This window comes from Coturnix japonica, chromosome 7 (assembly GCF_054131305.1).
Source record: "Coturnix japonica strain WE chromosome 7, WE-NBRP24, whole genome shotgun sequence".
In the NCBI taxonomy this organism is placed as follows: domain Eukaryota; kingdom Metazoa; phylum Chordata; class Aves; order Galliformes; family Phasianidae; genus Coturnix; species Coturnix japonica.
In genome coordinates this window covers 5,627,482-5,651,422 of record NC_140669.1, presented here as the reverse complement: position 1 = coordinate 5,651,422, position 23,941 = coordinate 5,627,482, and the positions used below count along the sequence as shown (strand labels likewise).

Here is a 23,941-nt window from a genome sequence, read left to right as displayed (position 1 = left end):
AATCTTCCCCACTCTGTTCCTTTTTATGGACAGCTGGGAGGATGCATCTCTTCTCTTAGGAACACTTGGCTTTTGTATTTGCCTGAACAGGGAAAAATGCACACATAATCATTTAGTACAAAAAAAAAAAACAAACCCAAAAACAAAAAACATACAATTTGCAGCGTATTCAGTTATTAAGGATATGCTACGGTCAACTCTACATTTAAACAGGCACTGATTTGTATGTCTTGCTTCTGAAAATAAAGAATTTATAGTAAGAAAATGAATAAGAACACTAAACCTATTACAAACCTTTCAGCACACTGAACTAGAACCACTGCAGTAGGACACAATGCGTAACAGCAAAGCCCATTATTTGTATGAGGTCAGAATGTTCATGTTTACTAAGCAAAATGAAATGTAATGTTCTTCATGGAAAAACATAGCCCTATGCAAACTACCTAAGTCAGGGTCATAAAAACCACCTCAAAAGCATGTGTGAACTCAGCAGCATTTACAACCGTTACCGTTCACATCACTTCTGATCATACAAAATGCAAATTCTTTTTCAGCATTTACTCCAGAAGCACGTTTAGCTGAAAAAGTGACCAACTCAGGTTTTATTTGTTTATGTATGTGACACAGTTAAGTCACTTATCTGGTTAACAACTACCTGCGCTCAATGTTCCTGTAACACACTTGGGTTTTAGTGTGAAGGAAAAAAGCAAAAAACAAAAAAACAACTTTAGTAGATGCTGAAAACATCACAGTACATCAGCACTGAACCCGTATCTGATTTTGTGCAGGCAGGGTTTAAAAACTGGCAGTCAGCAGCCTACGAGCATACATAAAAACCAGCAAGTTCTCATAAGAAAACTAAAGAACGTTTCTTTATGGCAACCTGCGTCACAGCTCTGTTTACTTCTCCTTTCTGAAAGGTGCCCAGCTTTTCTCTCAGGGCAAGGAGAACCTTGTGGGCTTTTTCACATGACTCTTACCAAACCACAAAACAAAAAACCCAGTCAAAACAAAGTATATAAGCACCCAAATTTAGACAGTCTGTCAGTGGATATGTTGAAATAAAGCTACATTCAACGTCTCTGGAAGATAAAATATATCCCTTAACTGAAAAGCTGAAAGAGAAAACATGTTTAATACTGCAGAGTTGTAGTAATTTGGAGTGATTTGCAATTAGAGCAGATAAAGTATTACAGAGGTTGAGATCAGTAAAGAACTGCTGGCAGTTCTCTGTCTGACAGCAGTAACCACAGCCACGACTCCCACTACTTTCAAAATTAAGGATTAGAGGTTACAAGCACCAAATTCAAAAATGCCCTCGAACTTTTCCACTATTCTTCCCCAGATGCTGCACACTCAAAGATATGCCAGGACAAGAAACTCAGCTCAAGTCTTATCATGATTTGGCAGTGTTACACCAGAACACCTCAGTGATTCAAAAGGATATATAGACACATACTTTTATACATATATGCACACAAGTATATGGTTTTGTTGTTGTTTTTTCAAGCCATCTCCTACTTAGAAACGTGAAGAGACTTTAGAAGATTACAATCCAGTCACATTTAGGTTTACCAGGATGGTTTTTGATGAACCCGACCACCTTTGAAAAACGCTAAGAAACAGTTGCACAACATTCATTTGAAGTCAGGTAGTGACAGTGACTCACTGCCCTTCTGATGAACCAACACCAGTTTGATGCCTGAGTAGGTAAGAATGTGGTTCTAAGATGCACACTCTTATGAAAAAGAGAAATGGTATTTCAATCTGAAAGCAATTATTTGCTAAGAAGTCTGAAAGTGTGCACAGAGTCATCAGCAAATACATCCCTACTGACAACAGTCTGTGAGCTAGTAACTCCGCTTTGTTTTAGTGAGGATGCAAAGACGCAGTCTTCCTAACCCTACTGGTAATGACAATTCATCTTTTCCGCAAGTCAGCTTGAAGATTATAATAGAAAAATAACTATGTTCTATTTAGCACAATCAGCGGCATGTGAATAGAAATATCCACGTAAGTTACCAGACAGACAAATGTATTTCAACAGAACTGAAGGCATTTAACACCTTAGGAGATCCTATCTCAAAGAGGTGCGATGAAGGCGCAAATGAGCAAAGCTGCAAACTTCTCTTTCCTCTCACATGAGCTGCTGATTTTGTTCTACTATCACTTCAGTTTTGCTTTTTTCTTAACCTGCTTTAACTATCTCCTCTTCCACCAGAATCAGGATTTGCCTTCAGTAACAATTTCTGCATTTTGGATTGACTGGAATCAACTGTTTCATTCAAACTCAGTATTACTTTATAATACAACAAGATGAGAACATGAAGTTTGTTGCTGAAAGGATAGGGACTGTGTTATTTCAGCACAACAAAATCACTGCAAACTACAGCGAATAGCGTATCTGGTTGTCATTACAGCTTTAAGTCAGGCAGGAGACAACAGCTTTTTCAACAAGTAAATCAAATTCAACAAAATGAAATCAAGCTTAAAGTAATCAAGTCAACAAGAAAAAAAAACTGCATTAAGATCAATGTATATATAACAATCTGTCAGCCATGAGCTACTAAAAGTACGGTTTAATGGCTATACACTACTCCTAAGCAGTTCAAACAAGGTAATATTGGCTCTAAAGGACTATGCTTTGGTCACAATGAGCTGTGCATTAGCAGACATAATTACAGCATCAGGACTGCTAAACACATATAACTCAAGTCAAATTTGGACAGATGCTATTAAGATAAAAACCTTGCTGGACATCAAAAAATAAACCAGAGCAAGGCTATCAGTCAGGTCTATTGCTGCAAACTGAGGAACCTCCCTTGATTTTTTTCTTCAGAGCAAGATATACTAAAAAGCAAGATCTAAAACAAAACAATACAAAACAAATTAAAAATTAAAAAAATTTTTTTTTTTTTTTGGATACTTGATTACTTTCTTCTTCCTTAAAACACCAGGGCACTGAGGAAACCCAAATTAGATGGTACATGCATCTGTGGTTGGGACTTCCTCCCACACTAGTAGGAACAGATCATTACAGCAACTCCGTTAGAGCTATTCTGATCAAGTTTCACCTCAGTCCAGTAGTCAGTCTTTCATATAGAGACAGAGTTAATCAGAACTCAAACAAAAGGCCAAACATTGCTGAATGAATGGTGTTCTAATGACTGGAACACACAATACTCACATACAATTGTATAATTTAGGAAAGGTTATAGCAGTATTCACTTACCCTTCAGCTAGATTGGTGACAACCTATTTTCCATGACTACACTGGCAGGGATGCGTACGAGGAGAGTCACGCTAAACTAATGGATATGTCCAGGCAAATCTAGTACTTGATCTAGATCTAATATGTGAGTTGGCAACTCTGCCTGCAGCAGTAGGGTTGGAATCTGATGATCCTTGAGGTCCCTTCTAATCCAAGTCATTATATAATTCTATGTGCCTCTATGATATAAGAATTTTAGCCCATCTCTTTGTTTCACGTCCTGTTTCATGTTCTGGCATTACAGTTTTTTTTGTGTGTGTGTTTTTTTTCCCCACCTTTACTATTTACCTTCTCATGTTTTACTCCATAGAAGCTCTGATCTTAATTACAGTCAACCAGACTTCCATGCTATTACTTTCAGGTTGTATTTTAACTGTTGTTTCATTTTCTATTACTCTTCTCATCCATTCAGGGTTCGTAGCTCTTTCCAACTTATTATACACATATTTCATTCATTTAAATAATTTTCTTAAGTTTCTCTGGTGTGCTGTTAAGTATTCTTTGGCATCATCAGAAGTTCAAGCAACACTTGAACTTTTAACAGTCCAGAGTTCTCCTTTCAATTTAATACACTCTGCCTTACCATTACTCTAAGCTGATGATTCTTTAATTCTCAGTAGTACAGAATTCTTTTCATCAAAAACTTAAAAGACAGAGATGAAGAGACGAGTACAATGAGATATGGAGTATCTTGAGAAGTAATCACAAATTGAAGCTGCTCAGTATCACATATGATAAGGTCAAGTGAAAAGCCATTATATCTTTGTTCCAAATGAAAAAAAATTGCACAAGTAGTTTTAATTACTGAAATACGTACATCATATATTCAAATGCTTTAAGCATCTCTGTGCCAGAACTCTTCCAGATTTTCCAATTAAAAAATGATCTTTTTGTTTTACTTCTCAGACCAACAGCTTGGTTTACTGAGAAACTACCATTATCATAACTTTGAAGGCAGGACTAGATACACCAAAATAAGAGATAAATATACTCTTCATTCAAAGAAAAATTGATTAAAACATTGTTGTGGGGAGTCAAAAAGGGGAAAAGACAAGAGAAAATAATGTCAAAATCATTAAAGATAGCTGTTCATGTATTCATTGTTAAATTCAAAACTTCCATCTTGCGGTTCTAAGCTGAGCTCTTGTGACATTCTCTGGGTATCAAATACTATATTTGAGAAGAAATACTGGCTGTAAGTTATCCTTATTCAGTGACCTTTCACTTTAGGAAATAAAAAAACAGTGTACGTGGCCATATGCCAAATCCTAAACATTCACCTTAGTCTCCTAATCAGTGTTCTCTGATGCACTCACAAATTGAGCACTGTTGTTTATCTTTGGCCAGCAAAACACTTCCACGAAAACTGTTACTTTTACTGCTCCATGGATTAGCACAGTCAACAACTGCAAGTGTTCACTGCAAGTAAACAGGCAACAAATCTCATTCCTTACCCTCAGGTCAATGACTCTGTTGTCCAGTCTTGTATCTTGGTTTACAGTAGCTCTTCCATCCTAAACAGTTGTGCAAAAATACATAATGAATATATACACACCTAAAAGGAAAGTATTGGAGAAAAATGTCCTTTGGTTAAAGGCCAAGAGATACTTCTGAATTCAGATTTTCTAGATCAGTCTGAAGAACATTCAACTGCTGGTACAGCAAGTTTTAAGCTATAACTTCTAATACAGTTCTGGAGAAACATAATGGAAATAAACATAACAATGGAAGCTAATAACAGAATAATAATGAAAGCTAAACATAAAAAAAAAAAAACCAAAGTCGCTGCATGATGGAAGCTGCCAGGCTTCCATACTTGTCTTCAATTACAGATATAATAAAATGTATTTGAGTACGCAAAGTCTTCACCTCCTCGCCTTCCACTTCTGGCCGAACTGCATCATCCAGCTGTAAAGGGAGTCGGGGTTCAGCTAAACTGATGACATAGATCTGAAAGTGAGATAGGAACAAAAATAGCATGATACTCAGCACAAAAGAAGGTGTGATTTACAACAGGATATTTCTGGCATAAACATGAAACAGTGTTTGCATAGGCTGTTAGCTGGAAAACTGATTTTCTTCATAAAGTCAATGTACATGGGTGCAGTCCCACAATAATATTGGAAACGCTTAAATCTGACTTCCTTTCTCAAAGATTTATTTATTTATTTTCCCCTTGGAAGCAGAAAAGAACCAAGTTGAACAAGTACAGGCTGCCTGAGGGACAAGCCTACTGGCATGAATGCCACGTCTGAAACTGCTATATTTCACTGTTTCAGGTTCTGATTGCAGCAGGCACATCTCATTTTTTTGTTGCCCAAGCACTGCTTTACTTACCATCTGAATAAATTTGAAGGAGCTATTTCAGACCAAGAACTTATGAGGTAGATAAAACACACAGAGAATGCAAGACACCCTGCTCTACAGCCTCATCAGAGCTACAGTTAGTTTCACGTTCTTCTAGAAAAATCAAGCATTTGACAATTTGCACATATATTTATTCAAAATCTGCACATTCTCCACAGTGCTGTTAGCTAAGAACTACCTTCCTACAACTATAATAACCACTTTACTGTTGGGGCAACTGTGTTTGTGTAGCGGCTTTATAAGCAAACAAAGGTTTAAATACATATTCTGTTAACCAGATTATAAAGCTGCACTTCCTCCAGCCCTATGACACAAGCTATGGAAACCTTGGATTTCAAGAGCTTCCATATTGGTGAGCCAGTGCTTTATGCATTCCATGCCATTTCACTAAGGGGAAAACAGTAACTTCCCCAAAAAGAAGAAACTTCTCATCTGCACCTAAGAAGTGGATGGCTTCTTGTTACAGTACCTGCTGCACTTAAGAATTACAAGCATGCCTAGCCAAATCGATTCAGGGAGATTAACTTGTTAGTGTATTTTAAGTGGCAACTAAAATCGGACATACTGAAAATCAAATATTTTAAAAACATGATCATCCCACGCTTATGTATTATATATAGAAATGTGCAGTTTAAAGGAGCTTATTTCTCTGGTACTGGACTACAAAGTTGATATACGTGGAAAGACAGACAGACTAAATAGATAGATAATTCCAGACAGTGTTCAGTTTGCTTAAAAAATTACCCTTTGAACATGCAGCTCAACATCTTGCTGAGTACAACCTCCGATTTTCTGATGTGCTTTCCTCACAACGCCTTCTACATCCACAATGCTCTCTTTGTTGATGCTGTCAATAAAGATAGTAGCCTTACTAAATTTCATTGCACACTGCACCAGATTCAGCACTTAGCACTAGCATGTAAATGCACTGTATGGACTGCTGGAACAACAAAACAGAATTAAGAATTTAGATATTTATTATACATAATCAATGAACAAATAAAGGATGTCACTAAAACATCACCAGCCACAATAAATTCAGACTGGGATGGAAGAATTACAAGGGAAAGAATTATAATTAAGCTTAGTAATTGCTCGTTCTTTGTGTGTGTATACATAAACTGACAAGTTGCATAGTTCTTTTTCTAGGCCACATACACTCTTGCATGTGTCAGCTGATGCAATTATCTGAAAGATGGGTCTTCAACAGCAGAACAACAAATTGAAAGGAAGTCCTAGATCTAGAGGGCAAAAAAAAAAACTGATTGAGCTTGTTTAAACTATATGACTTGTTACTGAAAGATGCAAGATGCTCCTAAGTCAGTTCTTTAAAACAGAGTACATCTTAACTACTCTCCACTAACAGTCATTAAGAGTGTATTAAATCACTATATAACATCTTTAAAATCTTCCAACAGTATGACATAAAGTATGTGTGTTATAAGCAAACAGTAAAAGAAGTCTTGAGAGTGATAGATGAAAAATGAAAATTGCTCGTATGAATTGTTTAGGTAGAAAATTACTGGATTTAAATCCAGTACTTCATGTAATTGCACCTCTACCGAAGATACAGTTTCACTCTGTGTCTTTGTCAGCCTGCTTACAGAAGATAAAATATCAGAAAACACTTCTTTCCTCTTTATGAAAATTAAGTTACAATTAACTTTATCTTTCACATCTCAGGCATTCTTGAGATGACTGGAAAGCACCTTATGTACAACATTTGACCACGCAAGCCCTTCAAAAGCAGAACAGTAGGCCTGTAATGAAACCACAACCAGTAAGAGGCAAGCAAGGACGCAGACAAGCTGACCACGACTGATTCTGGCAAATCAAAAAGTAGTTAACAATCTTCAGGATTACAAAGTCAGCTTCTGAGTCAGTAAGGCTCCTCTGCACACCCAACAAACCCCCACACTAACAAACCCCAAACTACTTCCATAAAGCTCGATTAGAAGGTACTAAGATAAATATTTCAATGCACAAAACTCATGGGCACTAATCCACAGTTAAAGCAGAGAAAGGCAGAGTTGCAAGTAGGTGCAAGCTACTGCTGGTGGTAACTACAGCCCAAATCACCTGCATCTCCATTAGTTTATCTAGCACTTCCCAGAGCCACTCTAAGAGCAGTGAGTAAAATCTAGATATTCTAAACTGACGGTCTTTTTGTACAGCTACAGTAAAACCACACGAGAAACTCATTAGGATTGAAAGGCTTCTTTTTAGAAATATCTATGTTTGGAACTAGTTTCTCTCTCTTTTTTTTTTTCTTTTTTAACCCGGTTAAACAATGAAGTCTATCTTTTCAGCTGTTGAGGGAAACTTGGCTTTCATCTCTGACGAAGCCTCTGTGGTATGACCCAGAAGGAGCTGAGATACGAATGCTAAGTGCTGCAGAGTACAACTACTAGCTTACTCTGTGTTCTGCTATGCCTGATGTGTCATCAAATGGCTTGGATTGGATGTGATCTTAAAGATCATCCAGTTCCAACCCCCTGCTGTGGGCTGGTTGCCCCCCACCAGCTCAGGTCACCCAAAGCTCTGTCCAGTCTGGCCTTTACTACCTCCAGAGATGGGGCATCAGCTGCCTCTCTGGGCAGCCTGTTCCAGGGCCTCAGCACCACCATCCATAAGAGAAGCTTAACAGATCTTTGGTTTGACTTAGAACTAACTGCTTTATTTCATAAAGTTAAGTTCAAACTTAAGTAATTCAACAGACTTTCTGAATAATTTTGTTAACACAAAATTAAAAAAATCTGATGATTCCTCATTTGGACCGCACATCCAATCAAGTTTACCTGCATCACTCCTATGCAAATAAAACCTCGTGTTTTGAATTGAGTTTGAACTGAGCTCAGCAAGACCTAATGTTGGAACAGCCTGCAATCCCTAATCATCATTCATCAAATGAACAATGTAAGCTGAAAATGCTGCTTTGATCCCAACAGGTAATTCTAGGAACATTACTTAAATGGTAATTTCAGCTGAAATTAGAACAAGAAGATGCTTTAATTAAATAGTGGTAACTACAGCAGAACGTTCAAAGTGTTCCCAAAAGTAGCAGCGCACTTTTTTCTATTTTTTTAAGTAATATTCCCCATGGTAACTAAGAAGAAAACAAAAACAAAAAGTGAACAAACAGCAGAAAAACTTGTCAAAGTGACCATCACTTCCATCTCCAATTAATATTACAAAAGACTTGAAAGTAAATTGGAATGCACAAAGAAGACAGATTACATCTTCATATTGTTTGATCCTTAAAAGAGTTATTTTAGTAATAGATTCATAATGTCCAAAGCTAAACACTTCCCCTGCAGAAGTAAATGTTCCTTTACATTATAATGTTCACTAACAAAACAAAACAAACCCAAGACTATACATATGAAAACATCCACTAGAGGCGTTACATCACTCACATCTATGCACGTCTATTAGCCAAGACTTTCAACCACAGGGTTGCATCACTGTGGTTTGTATGACAACACCTTCCTGCTGCAAGCTGAACCCCTGTGGGCCTCCCTAAGTAAATCACAATATTTGCTTGATCAAACATCTGAAGAATTGGGAGAAGCTTCACTATTTATTTCCTTTAAGTTGAAAATGTTTTAATTGTGAAACGGTCTTCAGATATTTCCTTGCTTGCTTTTTTCTCCAAGACTGTTTGATGTAAGCTGACTGCACAAATCACAATATTAATACTATATTAAATCTAGAAGTAAAATTGTTATAAAATAATAACCAATTGTAATTCATGTGAATGCAAGAGAAAAATGGATGCAATACAACTGACTTTAAAAAAAGAAAGAGTTCACTTTTAAAATAGCTGGAATTACACACAGGTGCTATCAGGCTGGGACTTACATTACTGATTTATCTTGGATAGAACAGACAGGTTTCTTTAGCCTCACAGGAAGGCAGATTTACCTGACCACAAATTATTTCAGCATGCTACTTCATCATCAGCCTTCTCCGATCTGATGCGTATTCAGACACAAAGGCAACAAGGACAAAATATTCCAGGAATAATCTAATCACTAGCATATACTATACTAATGGCATTTTATTCCTTTTTCAGAACCTAACAACAGAACAGGATGGAGAACTGCATGAACCCCTGTTAAGTTGGTTATCTATCATGATCCCAAATTGATAATTTCTCACATTTCTGAATATTAACCTTGAACATATGAAAAATCTCAAGTTCAGCTAGAAACTCTTCATTGTCAAACTCACAGAAAACAGAAATCCCTTTAAAACAGTGGTAAACCGGTGTGAAGCATCTTTCACAAAAAGAACTCACGTTCTTAGGATAATAGAGATAAATCAGTATGCAAATATTACAGTTGAGTATGCAGTGTTGTTGCTAGACCACAGAAGGTTGTGAAAGCCCTGTTTCCAGGTGCCAGTATCTAAAAGAGGAACTGGTTTATTATGAAAATTTGTACAAAAGATGTTCATCATTTAATCAGCTTTTACACAACCTTAATTTTTCCTTAAAATTCACAATGCAGAAGTTCCTGAGCTGTTTTAAATAAAGTTCCATAACCATTATCCTAATATGTGAAAGCACCACATGAAACAAAAGTATATCCTATGCCAGTGAAAAAGTTTAGTTCCCACAACTGAATGAAATGTAAGGTATTAAAGTTGAATTTTTTTTTGATAAATGTTCATTTCCTCACGTAACGTGCAGGAAACAAGAGGAGATGAAGAACTGAGAAAGGCAGAGAAACAATACAGTTATTTTTAGGCACCGAAAATCAGCTTCATCTGCTAATAATAACAGCATCGTTCCACAGCACGTGAAAACGAGCAGGAAGACAACTAAAGATGCAGCTCATACTGTCATTGTGCTTCAGGTGGCACTGATGTGGTAACCACCAGTGCACTTGGAAGTCAGGGAAGAGCAGCCTCTGAAGGACAAGATGCAGCTGCAATGGTGGCATCAGAGAGAAGAGAGAAAAAGATAAAACACTGGAAAAAGTGAGAGCACAGGAGGATATTAATAAAGCAGGTTTGTTGGTGGGAAGGAATGACTGCACTAATTGTTTTTCTAAAGAAAAAATGAAGCCCTCAAAACAAAACCCAGGAAGGCTGTAGCACAGAAAGTTTAATGCACGTTACTGTCAACATCTAGGCATTTCAGAAGCACAGTGAGTAAAATATGCATGCTGTTAGACAGTCCTCATTATCGGGATTTAAACATCCAATAGTACCACGAATTGGAACAGAATGAGAAGTTCAAACAGTGTACAAAGATGAATCTGGTTTGTCAGAGAAAGTTTGGTCTGACACATCAAGAAAAGTGGGGAGATGACAGAGAATTGGGAAGAAATTAAGGATAAGGTTCCATCTGATGTAAGAGCTCACGGCAACTGCAAGGTATTTTATTAGCTTTGCCCTCTAGTCTTTGCAGATATCACCTCTTTGTAGCTGTGGACCCCCACGGTGTAGTTTAAATCACTTAACCTGGCAGAAAAATAATCTAGTAAAAAAAGAAGAAAGTAAACAAACAAAAAGGTCACAGGAGACTTACAAGTGGAAAAAGCTGTTCAAAGAAGAGAACAATAAGGACTGACTTTCCCTCTTGCAAGCTACTATGACAGATCTCTGCTGATCATGAAACAGAAACGTAAGAAATTCAGCAAAGAAACACAAAGAAAACTGAAAAAACAGAGATGCTTGAGAAAACTGGAGAACAGGAGAGCAAGCTTACAACTGGAAGAGTCGTTTTACTGTTCTGTAGCACAGTTTGTTGAGAGAGTGCATGCAGACTGACAGTAGGTTACACACAGGGAGAGGAAGTGGGGAGTGGAGAAACCATGCACTCAATTCTTTTCAAAGATTCTAAGTGCCGGAGAGAACAAACTATTTTACAAAGAAACAGAACACTTCACTTTGGCTCACAAACACCTGTAAACAGCATGCTTCGCACTTGCACTGCCAACACTAAGCACCACCAAATAACAAACACTGCGGGTTCTGTTCTCCCGTTGTCTTGAACCTTATCAGCAGAAGCATTATCCTAACCTTCTTAACTTGGCTTCTGGAAGTTCGTACTCTAATGAATCCCTCCCTGACATATTGAAGGTTGAAGGCTGTAGCACTTCTGCAGCTAATTAGCAAAGGCTCCCTTCCCAGGCAATGAGAGCAGTGCCAAGGACTACACAGAAGCAACCCATGTGCCACATGTTAAACATATTATTGCACTGGATTGATTCACATTTCTGTTTGTGAACAAGTAGTTATACATGACTATAAAGTTCTATTCCAAAAGCATCTTCATCACGCAAACATACTTAGTATTGGTCAACCTGAAAGCACAATCTTGAGGTAGGAAGCTGTGGCAGGTAATTTTTTTAATCTTTAAGAATACAACAAACCAATTAACTCAATTTAAAGTGCTGCAAATTCCCTTTTTTTTTTTTTTTTTAAATTGGTAAATCTGAATGTTATCATAAATAAAAATATTTTTGAAGTATCTTAACCCCTACTAACTTTCTAGTGCCAAAAAAGGTGTGTAAGCAAGATTAATTCAGTGCACAGAAACAAGTCATGTCTTCAACTCAGCCACTTGTAACATGGAGCTGCCTTGCATCTGTATTGGCTACAGAACATATTACTACTCTGTCTGTCTTGTAGAAGAAAAACCCTAAACATGTGCAGACACACACAAACATCACACAAAATGAAGTGTCCCACTAAGCTCAGCTTGCCAGACTTTTTGTTAGCCAGCTTGAAAGTAAATGTAGGTTGTCTATGGCGAGAGAATGCTGCTTCAGCAGTTCAGAATGAATTTCAAGCCTGTTCTCTATTTTATCTTTTGTCAGTGTAATGTATTCAATGCAATAGTGAGCTGACAATTTAAATAACTACATTTTAAAACAAACGAAGCATTGATGTTAATGTGTGAAAATGGTCCCAACCCTTGGGAGTCCTGGTTCCCACCATTGTTTACTCTGACAACAGGATATAATTGCTTACTTACTTGGCAGCAAACTTTACCATCTGCTTGCTTGCATGCTGTCCCACAGCCACAAGAGCCTGGATATTAAACTGCTGCTGACGCAGGACTAAGAAACACTGCTTCCCTGAATACAAAAGAAAACAACACAGGTGTATTAAGGACAAGCTACTTGAGGTCTTTGTAAATGAAGAAAATGTAATTCTGCAATTAAGCTGAGCTTTTAATGAGTTTCTCTCTCTCCTCCCACCCACTCTAGGTATATCTACACTCAGTTCTGCATATAAACACACAGCAAACGTTGAGATAAATATAAGTAAGTTTGGTGTACATCTAGAATCCTGTGAACTAACATTTTCTAAAAAGCCTTCCAAGATAGGCAATACCTAGACAGAAATTACACTTTGTAACTTGTGAAATATCTATTGTTCTTCAGCTGTTGGAAGAAAATCATACTTCAACTTGTCACATTGCTCACAACTGCGTTGAGTTTACACTGTTTTCAAATAAGTTTTATCTTCTTCAATGTACTTTGGCACTTCTAAAATTAAAACTGCAGAGTTCATTTGACAAAGCTGCTGAGAGAAGTAGACTTGATTTTGCACCACAGGGACTACACCAACAATGGTCGTTCTATAATACTCTGCACATTGAGAATGAAGGGGAACAAAAGGAGTATTGACTGTGATAAATGACAAGAATCTAAAAGACCCAAGCAAAACTTTCTGTAAGAGCAATTTATTCATGAACAGCTTAGGGAAAAGGAAGTTAATGGAAATTAATAGTGATTTATGGAGAATATAATGCACTTTGTTGACTTTCAAAATTGGCATTTCCAAGTCAACAAAGCTCCTTCTAATCTGTTTAAGTGACAGTTACAATCATTTCCTATTTCTGCTCACATCTCCAATACACATTCATTGCTTAACTTACGTTTAAGGAAATATGGTAATATTAAATGCTTCTTCCTCAGAGAGAGTATGTAGAAATACTGTCGAACCAGCATGTGACAAAACACATCAGTACCATTTCAATTCAAAGTTCTGATTCATAGTTATAACATTTTCATTAAAATGGTTAAAGTAGGAAGAAGCCAGCAGCTCTCACAGACAGCTACTTCCCATTTACTGTTGATTTAATGTTATAAAACATTGCAAACAACCAATAGCCAAAGTGAACACTGACACAAAAACTCCAACTGCGACTGTTTATTGTAAACACGTAGATTACAATTCCCAACACATAGCTGCACACAAACAGTACCAAAGATAAATGCAGATCATTTGACAATCTGTCAGAAATAAAAGCAAGCAAATAAAACTACTCTACAATATTAAAAATTAACATAATTACTCAATATCTTACTTGGTTCTATGATTGTGATTTCAGAAATGCAATAAAACTAACAGCATATTTTTAGAAAACAGACTACAACCATTTCCATATTCCAGAGCCTTCAATATTTAAGTAAAAAAGCCAATATGAGATGAATTTACATATTTTCTACGAGCAAACATTAAGCCATAGATTTAAATTAGAAAACTACAGGCTTCAGAAATTAAATAGAGCATTTAAATGGTATACATGTCTGTGTTTCGCATTTATACAGCACTGGAATGGCCTGCCCAGGGAGGTGATGGAGTCACCATGTCTGGCAGTGTTCAAGAGGCATCTGGATGAGAAGCTGTGAGATATGGTTTAGTGGTTTGCTGTAGCTACAGTAATGGGAGGATGGTTAGACAGATGATCTTGTAGGTCCTTTCCTACCTTGTGATTCTATGAAATAGAACTCATGAAATTTACAGTTTTTCCATAGGATAGAATATGCTAAGTTGGGGGTAAGCTAGGTATATCTCATGTTTAACAGCTCTTTAACTGTGACTACACCAAGCACATGACTAAGTTATGTCCTTGAAGATTAGTATTTTTCTCTTCTTTCAACACAAAGAATTTAACAAAACGTGACAGAAATTCCACAGTGCAATACTAGGCATTCAAACAAAAATACAAAGCTGAAGACTACTATAATGTCGCTCAATTAATAAATACTTATGGAGAAGTTAGTAAAATAAATGAAGGAACTTGCTATTGTACAAATGAGAAGCAAGTCTGGCTGTTGTACTTAACCCCAAACACTAGAAATCTCATCAGTACTTCCATCACAGAAGGACTCATGAGTAATGGTAGTTGTTTCTATGAGAAAAGAGGATGTTTTGTACAATAATTTCTAATCACACAAAAGTGATCAAACAAACCTCACTGATAGAAATAATTATAATATCACAGTTGTGAAAACTGAAGGAGGGAACAGAACTTCCCTCAGAAGAGCCTATTATGTGCAAGATAAGGCATCAAAAAGATGAGCCATAACCAAATCTAGTCTATGATTACATGCTTCCTTTCTTCCTTTCATCTCTTGGATCTGGAAAAGCATCAGAGTGAGGAAAAGAAAAATTAGATTTGGGGATCATTGTGTGTTTCAAAATCTTGACGTGGCATTTCACCAAAAAGCATTAAGACCAACTATCATTTAATTGCTCATATTTAACAGTAATCTATTCGAGGCTTCTATAAAATAAACTAATGCTGTCTTCTGTATGAGACAGTCTAAAAAGATGAAAAGTTTCAAAAGAAAATTGAGTTAAGAACTTTTAGTCGCGGAACAAATAAGAGAATACATAACACAGAATGCCATCAAGTATTCACAGAAAACCAAACAGATTTCCCCTCTTGGAAGTACCAAATGACACACAACCTCGAGAGAAAAGGATGCAGGAAGGAATTTGCATAAGCTGCATTTTAAAAAGATAGTGTTTACCATACAAAAGGAATAAGTTGGTAGTGCTTTGTGGCAGTCTTCTTTTCAACATACTGTTTTATAAAAGCTTTGCATCTATAAAACAAAACCATGTTCTGGTCTAACATATCACAGAAGTTCTGGCTGCTTGGCAGAATGCAGACTGACTTCCCAACTGCTATTCAATGATAAACGTGATCAGTAGCTTAGGATGGCTTTAAAATAAGGCCAGAAATAACATTTTGACTACCATAAAAAAAAAGGGCCCCAAGCACTTTATTTTTTTTACAACTCACAGAAATTTCCAACACCCCATTCTTTATACATCCTTCAGTTAATTTCCATCAGGCCTTGTGAGTGGCTTGCTATATGAGACAGCTGGCATCTACAGTTGTTCACATTCTTTTTTCTGTTGTTTTTTGGTTAGACCCAAACAGGGTTAAATAAAGGATACATTGGTTATTTGGAAGTAAAAAAATCAATCTTCTAAGAAAAAATAAAGCTATTTTTGTGCAAGATTTTCCTGTTTCCTGCAAGATTTTCCTTTCCAGAGCAGTAGGAATAGTGCCACACAGTGTGTGGGAAAGGCTAACATTACGTCTTACACTTAAACATTTGCTTTTGTTCTAAGATTCCTCCCTCCAAACCAAAGTAAACATGCATACGGTATTCCTAACAGCATTCCCTGGATGTCAGAATTGTTCAGTCTTGTCAGTCCAAGAAGGAAGAACAAGATCAATACACTGAGAATATTTGATACTCAGAATCTATTCCTTTGCTTTTATTCTTCAAGCTGTTTTAAAATCTTTGAAAACAGGCATGATTATGTCATAAAAAACTATAGTCTATCCTGAGGTCAAAGGTGAGGGGTGATAAGCAACAGCTTCTATAAAAGTTGAATGTTGTCATGCTGCATGTTACCACAACTTACATGATCTGAGCATTTACTTTAGTTATCTCATATAAAACAGAGAAAGTAATAAATAACCAGTGAACCTTCCGTTTTGTTTTAGCAGTCTACATAAAGGCATCTGTCTCTAATACACTAAATTCTGCCAATAGTCTGAACTTTTTGTCCTATAGCAAATGAAAAAGCCATGAGAATGCTCAATTATGTAGCAGTAGTAACATATAAATTAGTTTTTGTCTCCTCTCTGAATAATTCCAAGCTGTGGAATTTAAGCAATGACTGAGGCTTCCACAGCTTTTGGGTTTGTACAGTTTCTGTACAGAGCAACAAATTACTTCCATGTAATACCACATTGCAGAACTCCTGAGGCAATCACATAGGTCTCTCCAAATCTAAAAATCATAATACAAATTAAAGCATCTATTTATACACAGCTCCTTATTTTAATTGACAGCAGTATGGACAGTAATTTAGAGGAATTTATTTATCTCTATATATAATTAAAAAGAAAATTGAAGTCTTAGAAAGAGAAATGAATCTGGTGTTTGAGTCTCTTATTTGCATTATTTCCAGATCTAAGACTACTGTTAACATTTCTTCTGTGAAGACCATTTTCTTACGCTCTCTTCTTTCAACTTTTGGGAAGACACAGTATTTATATCCCTGTATTGAGCTGCCAAACGTAACTGAAGCCAGCACAACAGTTGTCAGTGCCTCGTATCAACTGAAAAGGCCAAAGCCTGTTTAAGTTTGCATATGGCAAACTGATCTCCAGAGAGAACTTCTGATTCCATGAAGAAACATGGCTGTCAGACAGCCAAATATGACAGCTCGTGCTATTTAGAACCTATGAGAGGTTGCTCCCTTTTCCTCTTACTTAAGGAAGATCATGTTCTTTAATTAAATGCCCAAGCTGAAATAATCAAGATAATGGCAACAAAGTAAAAATTCTGAAATTTTAATGTGGATTAGAAAACAAATAGCAAAACTATCTGTATGTATCAAAATAAGTATGGCTGTCTGAAAAGTGATGACCATAATCTTTTGTCCCCACCGAGGCTTAAAATCACTTATATTGCAACTCTAACACCCAAAGCAGAAAAATTATATATATTCATTTTAAATTACTGTTTCTTACGGATGTCCACGTTCTATTCTGTAATGTGATTAAGAACAAAATACATTTCTGCTACAGTGTGATAGTAATATCCCATTTCCTCTTCCGTGCTTAGGAAAAGTGGGTGGAAAACAGAAAATAACTGGTTGAAGCAAATGCTGAGTAACCATGTGGCAAAGTTTTCTTGTATGCAAGATATAATTAGCAGATAGTAATTGCTTTGCTTCCTTTCACTGAATATCATGAAGTTTAAATAGATGTTCAGGTTACTTTAACAAAATGAGAAAATACACATCCGATTCCTGGAAGCCTCTCACCTTTAGCTCTGCTTGTATGAACTCTGCCACGAACCCAAACCACTTCATCAGCCTTCTCCTGTGTCAGGTCTTTTATTCGAACTAAAACACGATCTGCATAACAGAAAACAAACAAACAACCAAACAACAACAACAACAACAAAACATTAAAAAACCATAGAGGGCAAGGAAAATATTTTTCACTTTAAATTCCAGACTCATCTTCTACCACTACTAAAGTTTATGATAAATCCACATTATCACTTTGGGTATCTACAGCGAAATAACAGGTTTTTTTCAGAAAACATAGATTCTACATCCTTTCTCAGCAAGTTGTACTTGATCAAGTAGCTTTCAATTGGTTCATGCTTACTGTTCAACTTACACAGCAGGTCGAACAGTACTAGAACAAAAGCTAGACTTATTGTTGTTTGTGGCTGGTAGAACCCAGCATGACCGCACTACTTCTGATAGGGCTTCAATGTGCTGCACTGTATTAGCTGGGCTTACAGGTCTGGATTTCTGCTAGCTAAGGGATATCTGCCTTGCTCCACTGTGCAGTGTGACAGCTGGCATGCTGAATGCAGCAAAGCAATGCCTCAGAGAAGACATGACTATTCTCTGTATACGTGTAAGTGGGGTGTAGACCACTGTAGAATTCTAATTTAAAATAGATTTAAAAACCCACAAATTAATGCACTTGCCAAATGCAAAGAATATTGCATGCATGGGTAGGAAAAGGAATTTGGATAATAAAGGAAAAAAATCACTGAAAAATTTATTTTGTAAATAAATCAGGACTTTATAGATTATACACAACCAGTATGAACTGACAACATGCTGGCTAGATGCCACTAGTCCTTGAGATATACTTATTAATTGCGTATTTCCCTACATGTTGGGCAAAAAAATGTTTGAGACTAAAAAAATATCTTTATTGTGGTATCTACAGATCAGGGAATATATTTATAGCCTGTTGTAGAACCTCAACAGTTCTAACTATACCTTTTCATAGATTTCTTGGTGTAACAAGCAACATTTTTAACTTTTTCAAAATAGATGGCATAAGCAATCTACTAAATCTTACATGCCAGACATCTCCATTGTTGCTAAATTTACTATGACACCTCTTCTTCCCATCTGAACTTCTCCCAAGTTTGCCTACCCCAGCTTACCATCTGTTGCTCTGAACTCCCTCCTTCTGTCCCTGCATACCAGTCACAGCTTGCCCTGCAATCCTATTATTCTGCACAGGACAAGTATTCTGAACTCTGCAAATACGAAGGGAGGCAGTGGTGTTTAAATGCTTTTAGCTCACTCTGAAGACAATACAGTTTTATTACTTCCAAGAGTACAATATGTAGGCAGTTGAAATTACCTCAGTCAACTTAAAACTGCATTACTAGAAACTTGAAACATTTTCGAGGCAAAAGCATAAAGGCAGAATGAGGTGTTACTCCCTAGTGTTTCAGGAACCATCCGCATTACAAATATTAAAAAATATATATTTTTTATACATACTCGTCCAAATTTCATCCAGACTAGTAAGACAACTCTTTTGTATGATACAAATTGCAAACAATTTCACCTTTCACAAAAAGGGTAACAAAACAACACACAAAAAGAGACATAACAAAGTGATTTTGTTTTTTCACTAACAGGCAAAGCAACTTTTACATCACCTTACTTGCCCACAGAAAAAAGTTACCCTATCAGTCCCAAATCTCTTTCCTCTAGTTGCTGCTCGTTTGTGGTAATCTCTATGTTTGTTAGTGTACACAATTGTTTGTATCTTATTTTGTCTTGTCCAGTCAACATATTGTAGCTCCTACCTTCCCTCCACACTCTCATATACCATTCATTGCACAGGGAACTCCATTCACTTTCTTTTCATCTTTTCCTTGATACAAATGAAGCTTCCTGTCCTCACCTTTAAGGTTCTCCCATCACACTCTTTTTGTTCCTTCACAAATCCAAGATATATTTATATTTTCAGTCTTCTCGTCCCCTTTCCACATAAATATTTACAGATAATTAAATATTGTAAGAATAAAAAATATTTTAGAATTGTGCTCCAGTTGATATGAAGATATGGGAACACAGATACTAAAAATCAAACCAAACACATCCAGCCTCTATCCCGTACTCATGCCATATCACCTTCACTGCCATTTTAAATCATGTTTATCAAGTAACTGACTGTTTTTTTCAGAGCTCTAGCATTACCATGGGAAAATAAAAATCCAAAACTTCTATGGGTCATACATATCAAAATCATGTTTACACATACACACTCTCTGCCTGTCTTACCAGTCTTTTTTCTACGTTCATCTAAGTTACATCACAGAATTTTGAAAGGTATGATCAGTATTCCTGCAGTCCAGCATCATTACACTATTGAGTAACTTAGAAGAACTGAAAGATAAATTGAATTGAAAACCCTAAAAGCCAACAGCAGATAAAGATGAAAGCAGCTTTGAGAATGAAGAAATGGGACTGAATGGACAAAGTGGAAAGGCAAACAGAGTTTTACTAGCAATTATAGCTTCAAGAAGGCAGGAAGGACTGTAAAAACATGATGTAATGGGAAGTAAGAACACCAGATAGGTGGAGCAGCCAGCATCAGAAGACAGAAGCGGGCCAAGAACAAAGGCACAGATGTGTGAGATCAGTAGCACAGGGTGGATCATCCATGCAAAAACTCTGTACGTGAATAAGGCTTTATTTTGCCTGGAGAGAAATGAGAACCCATGAGTACAGTAAGATGACAATAAACGTGGCCCTTAGAAAGTGATTGATGATTACACTCTCCCATGAGTCCTTTGGTGAAAACTCCCCCTGTCTGGGGCTCCTGAATCTTTAAGAGCATCAACCTTGAGAAAGGCACTGGGCTGATTTGTGTTACTGGTATTTAGTTTTTTATCATTACCTTATTTGGCGTTCAGTGTAACCATCTAAACAAATGGAACGGAGCTTTTATTTTATGCCCAACTGAAAGCCTAGTCAGTCTTGTCCACACATTGGCTGAGAATTGTTTTATTAAGTGAGGACCGAGGGGGCAACAAACATAATTATTGCACTCCACCCTTTTCATACTTCCCATAACTTCTACTATTTGCCTTCTCAACATATTTTTTTTTCCTGCAGAGTATTTTTTAATGTTTCCTTTGAACATGAGATAATTGACGAGGGAAGATTTCCTCCATGGAAGGAGAATTTGATTCTTCATCTGAGTTGGCCAGTTTGGGGCTCAAGCAGAGCTGCTGATACAGGGTGTGAAACTGGCACCAGGGACAAAGCTCACAGAAACTCTAGAGAGCCAAATTCTATTGCAGAAGAGGGGGAGGTGAAGAGATCCAACAGGATTTCAGCTCACAGTCAGCAGTGCAGTTAAACTGGTAAGATGCTAACTTTGAGATGTTATTTCTTCCTTGTCATCACACCTTTTGTACCGTGACTGAAGTGCTATCTATGCATACTCAGTATGGATGGCTGTACTCCTGCTTCTTCCTGCACTCTTTAGACCCCAGCCAACTTCTTTCATTTTGCTAAACTGGCTAAACAAAACTCATAGGAATTAAATATGTTGAAATGGAGCACCAGAAGACAACAGCAGCCAGCAATCAAACTGGCTAACACTGTCAGAATTTCAACTTTAGTTACCTTTCTTTGACAGCTAATGCATATTTTATTCAATAATGACCGTTAATGCAGTCTCTAATAATTTTCTTGCTCTGCTACAATATTGCATGCTTCTCTTAAGTCATTTTCAACCTCTGGTCGCTTTTGTGGCTTCTCTTCCCTACATTCTGCATTTCTATGAGAGGTCAACCAAAACAACCATTCGGAGAAAAAAACAACTAGTTATAGAAGATGTTTCCTTTTTACATTGCAATACGAAAAAGTTACCAGAAGCCAGTCTGTTACCTTTCCTCATTCCTGTTTCATGAAGTGAATAATGTGAAGATTAATGTTTCTTGGGATGTTGACCTGGGACATTGTTCTCTAGCTGACAGGTCTTTCTGAATCCCAATTTAGTATCAGTCTGAAATGAAGATTCTCTGAATTCTCAGTGGTATGAATAACAATACAGCCCATAAATATTAATATATCTACTCAGAATGAGCTGTTGCAGCAAGCCATAGCAGAACTTATTCTAAGAAACAAACAAACAACCTTGACAACTCCAAGACTTGGCATGTCATTTAAAAAAAACCCACAATAATAGAAAAAAGTCAAACCTGCAGTGACAGAGAAAAACTGACAGGCTGTGTAGGGCATGGTCCAAATTGTGATTCCTTACTCTCTAAGACCCAACGCTGATAGCCAACCATTATCATATCATATATCATATCATGATATTTTTTTCTTCTATCTTATCAGTTTTGTGTGTTCCACCTCGTGTCTCCGTGACCTCCAGTCCAAACGTCACACAACTGCCAGCCTAGCTTTACCTTCTCCACGCTCTTCCGATAAGCAGCTCCAGACATCACCCCTCCCTTCCAGGATGAACAAACCCAGTTCCTTCAATCTCTCCTCACAGATCCTGTGCTCCAGTTCCCTGACCAGTCTGGCAGCACTCTGCTGGACAGAATCCAACACATTAGTGTCCTCCTTGAACTGGAGAGCTCAAATCTGGACACAGCACTCCAAACAGCATGGCAAGTGCCAAGCATATTCAAATAAAGGGAAAGAACAACAGCAGGATCTGAATGAGAAAGGCTGGTAAATGATTTTTCAAACAAGTTGTCAACATATCCAGGAGGTAATTGTTTGCCACCCTCTTCTTTAAATATTTTTTTTTCCACACTGACCTGGTTTCTCTTGGGATTGTATCATTGGTGACACTCCATATCTTTCTTTCGCATAATCCTAAGAAAAGGTAAGAAACATACATCAAAGAATAACACACAAAAGGATGAACAAAATCATCAGTTATCTGAGGTAATACAAAACAATTAGATAAAACATTTAAGTTAAGAAGTTGTGTTTCAGGGACGATTTAATGTCAAAGATATAAGTGAAAAAAATGTGCCCGGCAAGAAAAATTCCAAAAGGAAACACATATAAGGCTCACTATTCAAACAAATGCTGTATGAAGAGCCTACTCCTGAATAAATGTAATGAAGCCTCATGGAAGAAGATCCATTTCTGAGCACTTCCTTCCATTACTCAGATACACTAAGCAAACCAGCAGACTGCCATGACAGTACAAGCAAGTCTGACAGACCACTAACAAAATCTGTTATGGAAGACACTGGGGTGGGATACACTAATTAAAAAGATCTCAATTCCATGTATAGCTTCCAACTAAGCCCACACACCTCCAAATAAAAAAAATCCACTCATTTATTTTGTTCTATTCAGTAAATGAAATAATATCATCCTAAATGCTTCAGCTGAGGCTCCGGGCTACTTTACTTTTGCTTAACCATGGTCCACATAGAATTATTTTCTTTACAGAAGCCACCTATAAAGGAAATTCCTTGTTGCTGACGCACGTTCAGCCTCTCAAAAGAAAGCAAGCCTGACTTTATAGCAAAACGAACTGATTTTCATTCTTACTGTCTTTATTCTTTTAGAAACACGGGCCCACAGCACTGATCTGACATCACCAACTGACAGGGCCCAGTGAGGGAGGACAGGAGGATAAACGAGCTGCAGCTCTGCCCCCAGGCCCCTCACTCGAGCCAGGCCCACCCACCCCGTAGGACCCGCGTTGGGCCGGGCACGGTCCTTTCACTCTCAGGGGACTGGGGACCTCGATGCCGCGCTCGCCCCTTCCCCCCTTCGCTCCCAACGGGGACCCACGTCGGCCGCCGGCTGCTCTTGTTTGTCCTTGTCCTTGTCCTTGCCCTGCCCGCGTCCCGCGGCGCTCGGCATCTCGCTGCGGTACCTCACGGCTCGGCCTGCCCCACTTCGGCCACACGCCGCTTCCCCGTGCCTGGATCTCGCGAGACCGTGGAGAGCGTGTATAGCGCGTTCGGAGAGATTATCGCGAGACTCGAGCCGCAGACGTTGGAACTTCCCGGCTCCTTGTGGGCGGTGCGAGTTACCTCAGTATGTGAGTGGGAGTCAGTGGGTGTCTATAGAGCTGTGCTGTGCTGACGGGGTGCAGCACCTCCAGCAAACACATACAGAGCTAAAATCTGTCGTGTCACAGCACTGGGGCTGGGGACGGGTGGGTTTGGTCCCCGTTTGCCCTGCTGTGCTATATGG

The 23,941-nt window shown here is 37.7% G+C and overlaps 1 protein-coding gene across 1 annotated transcript in view; it reads right to left on the bottom strand.

The window, feature by feature from the left end:
• DARS1 (aspartyl-tRNA synthetase 1) overlaps window positions 1-23,668 on the bottom strand; it is a 32,812-nt gene extending 9,144 nt beyond the window's left edge. The window contains exons 1-7 of the mRNA XM_015869063.2: window positions 23,534-23,668; window positions 22,537-22,594; window positions 17,744-17,836; window positions 12,627-12,729; window positions 6,383-6,485; window positions 5,141-5,221; window positions 4,726-4,785 (exon numbers count right to left, since the gene is read on the bottom strand). Coding sequence (XP_015724549.1) covers window positions 4,726-4,785; window positions 5,141-5,221; window positions 6,383-6,485; window positions 12,627-12,729; window positions 17,744-17,836; window positions 22,537-22,594; window positions 23,534-23,605 — 570 coding nt within the window. The 5' untranslated portion in view covers window positions 23,606-23,668. The remainder of the gene's footprint in view (window positions 1-4,725; window positions 4,786-5,140; window positions 5,222-6,382; window positions 6,486-12,626; window positions 12,730-17,743; window positions 17,837-22,536; window positions 22,595-23,533) is intronic.
• Window positions 23,669-23,941: the final 273 nt, after the last annotated feature.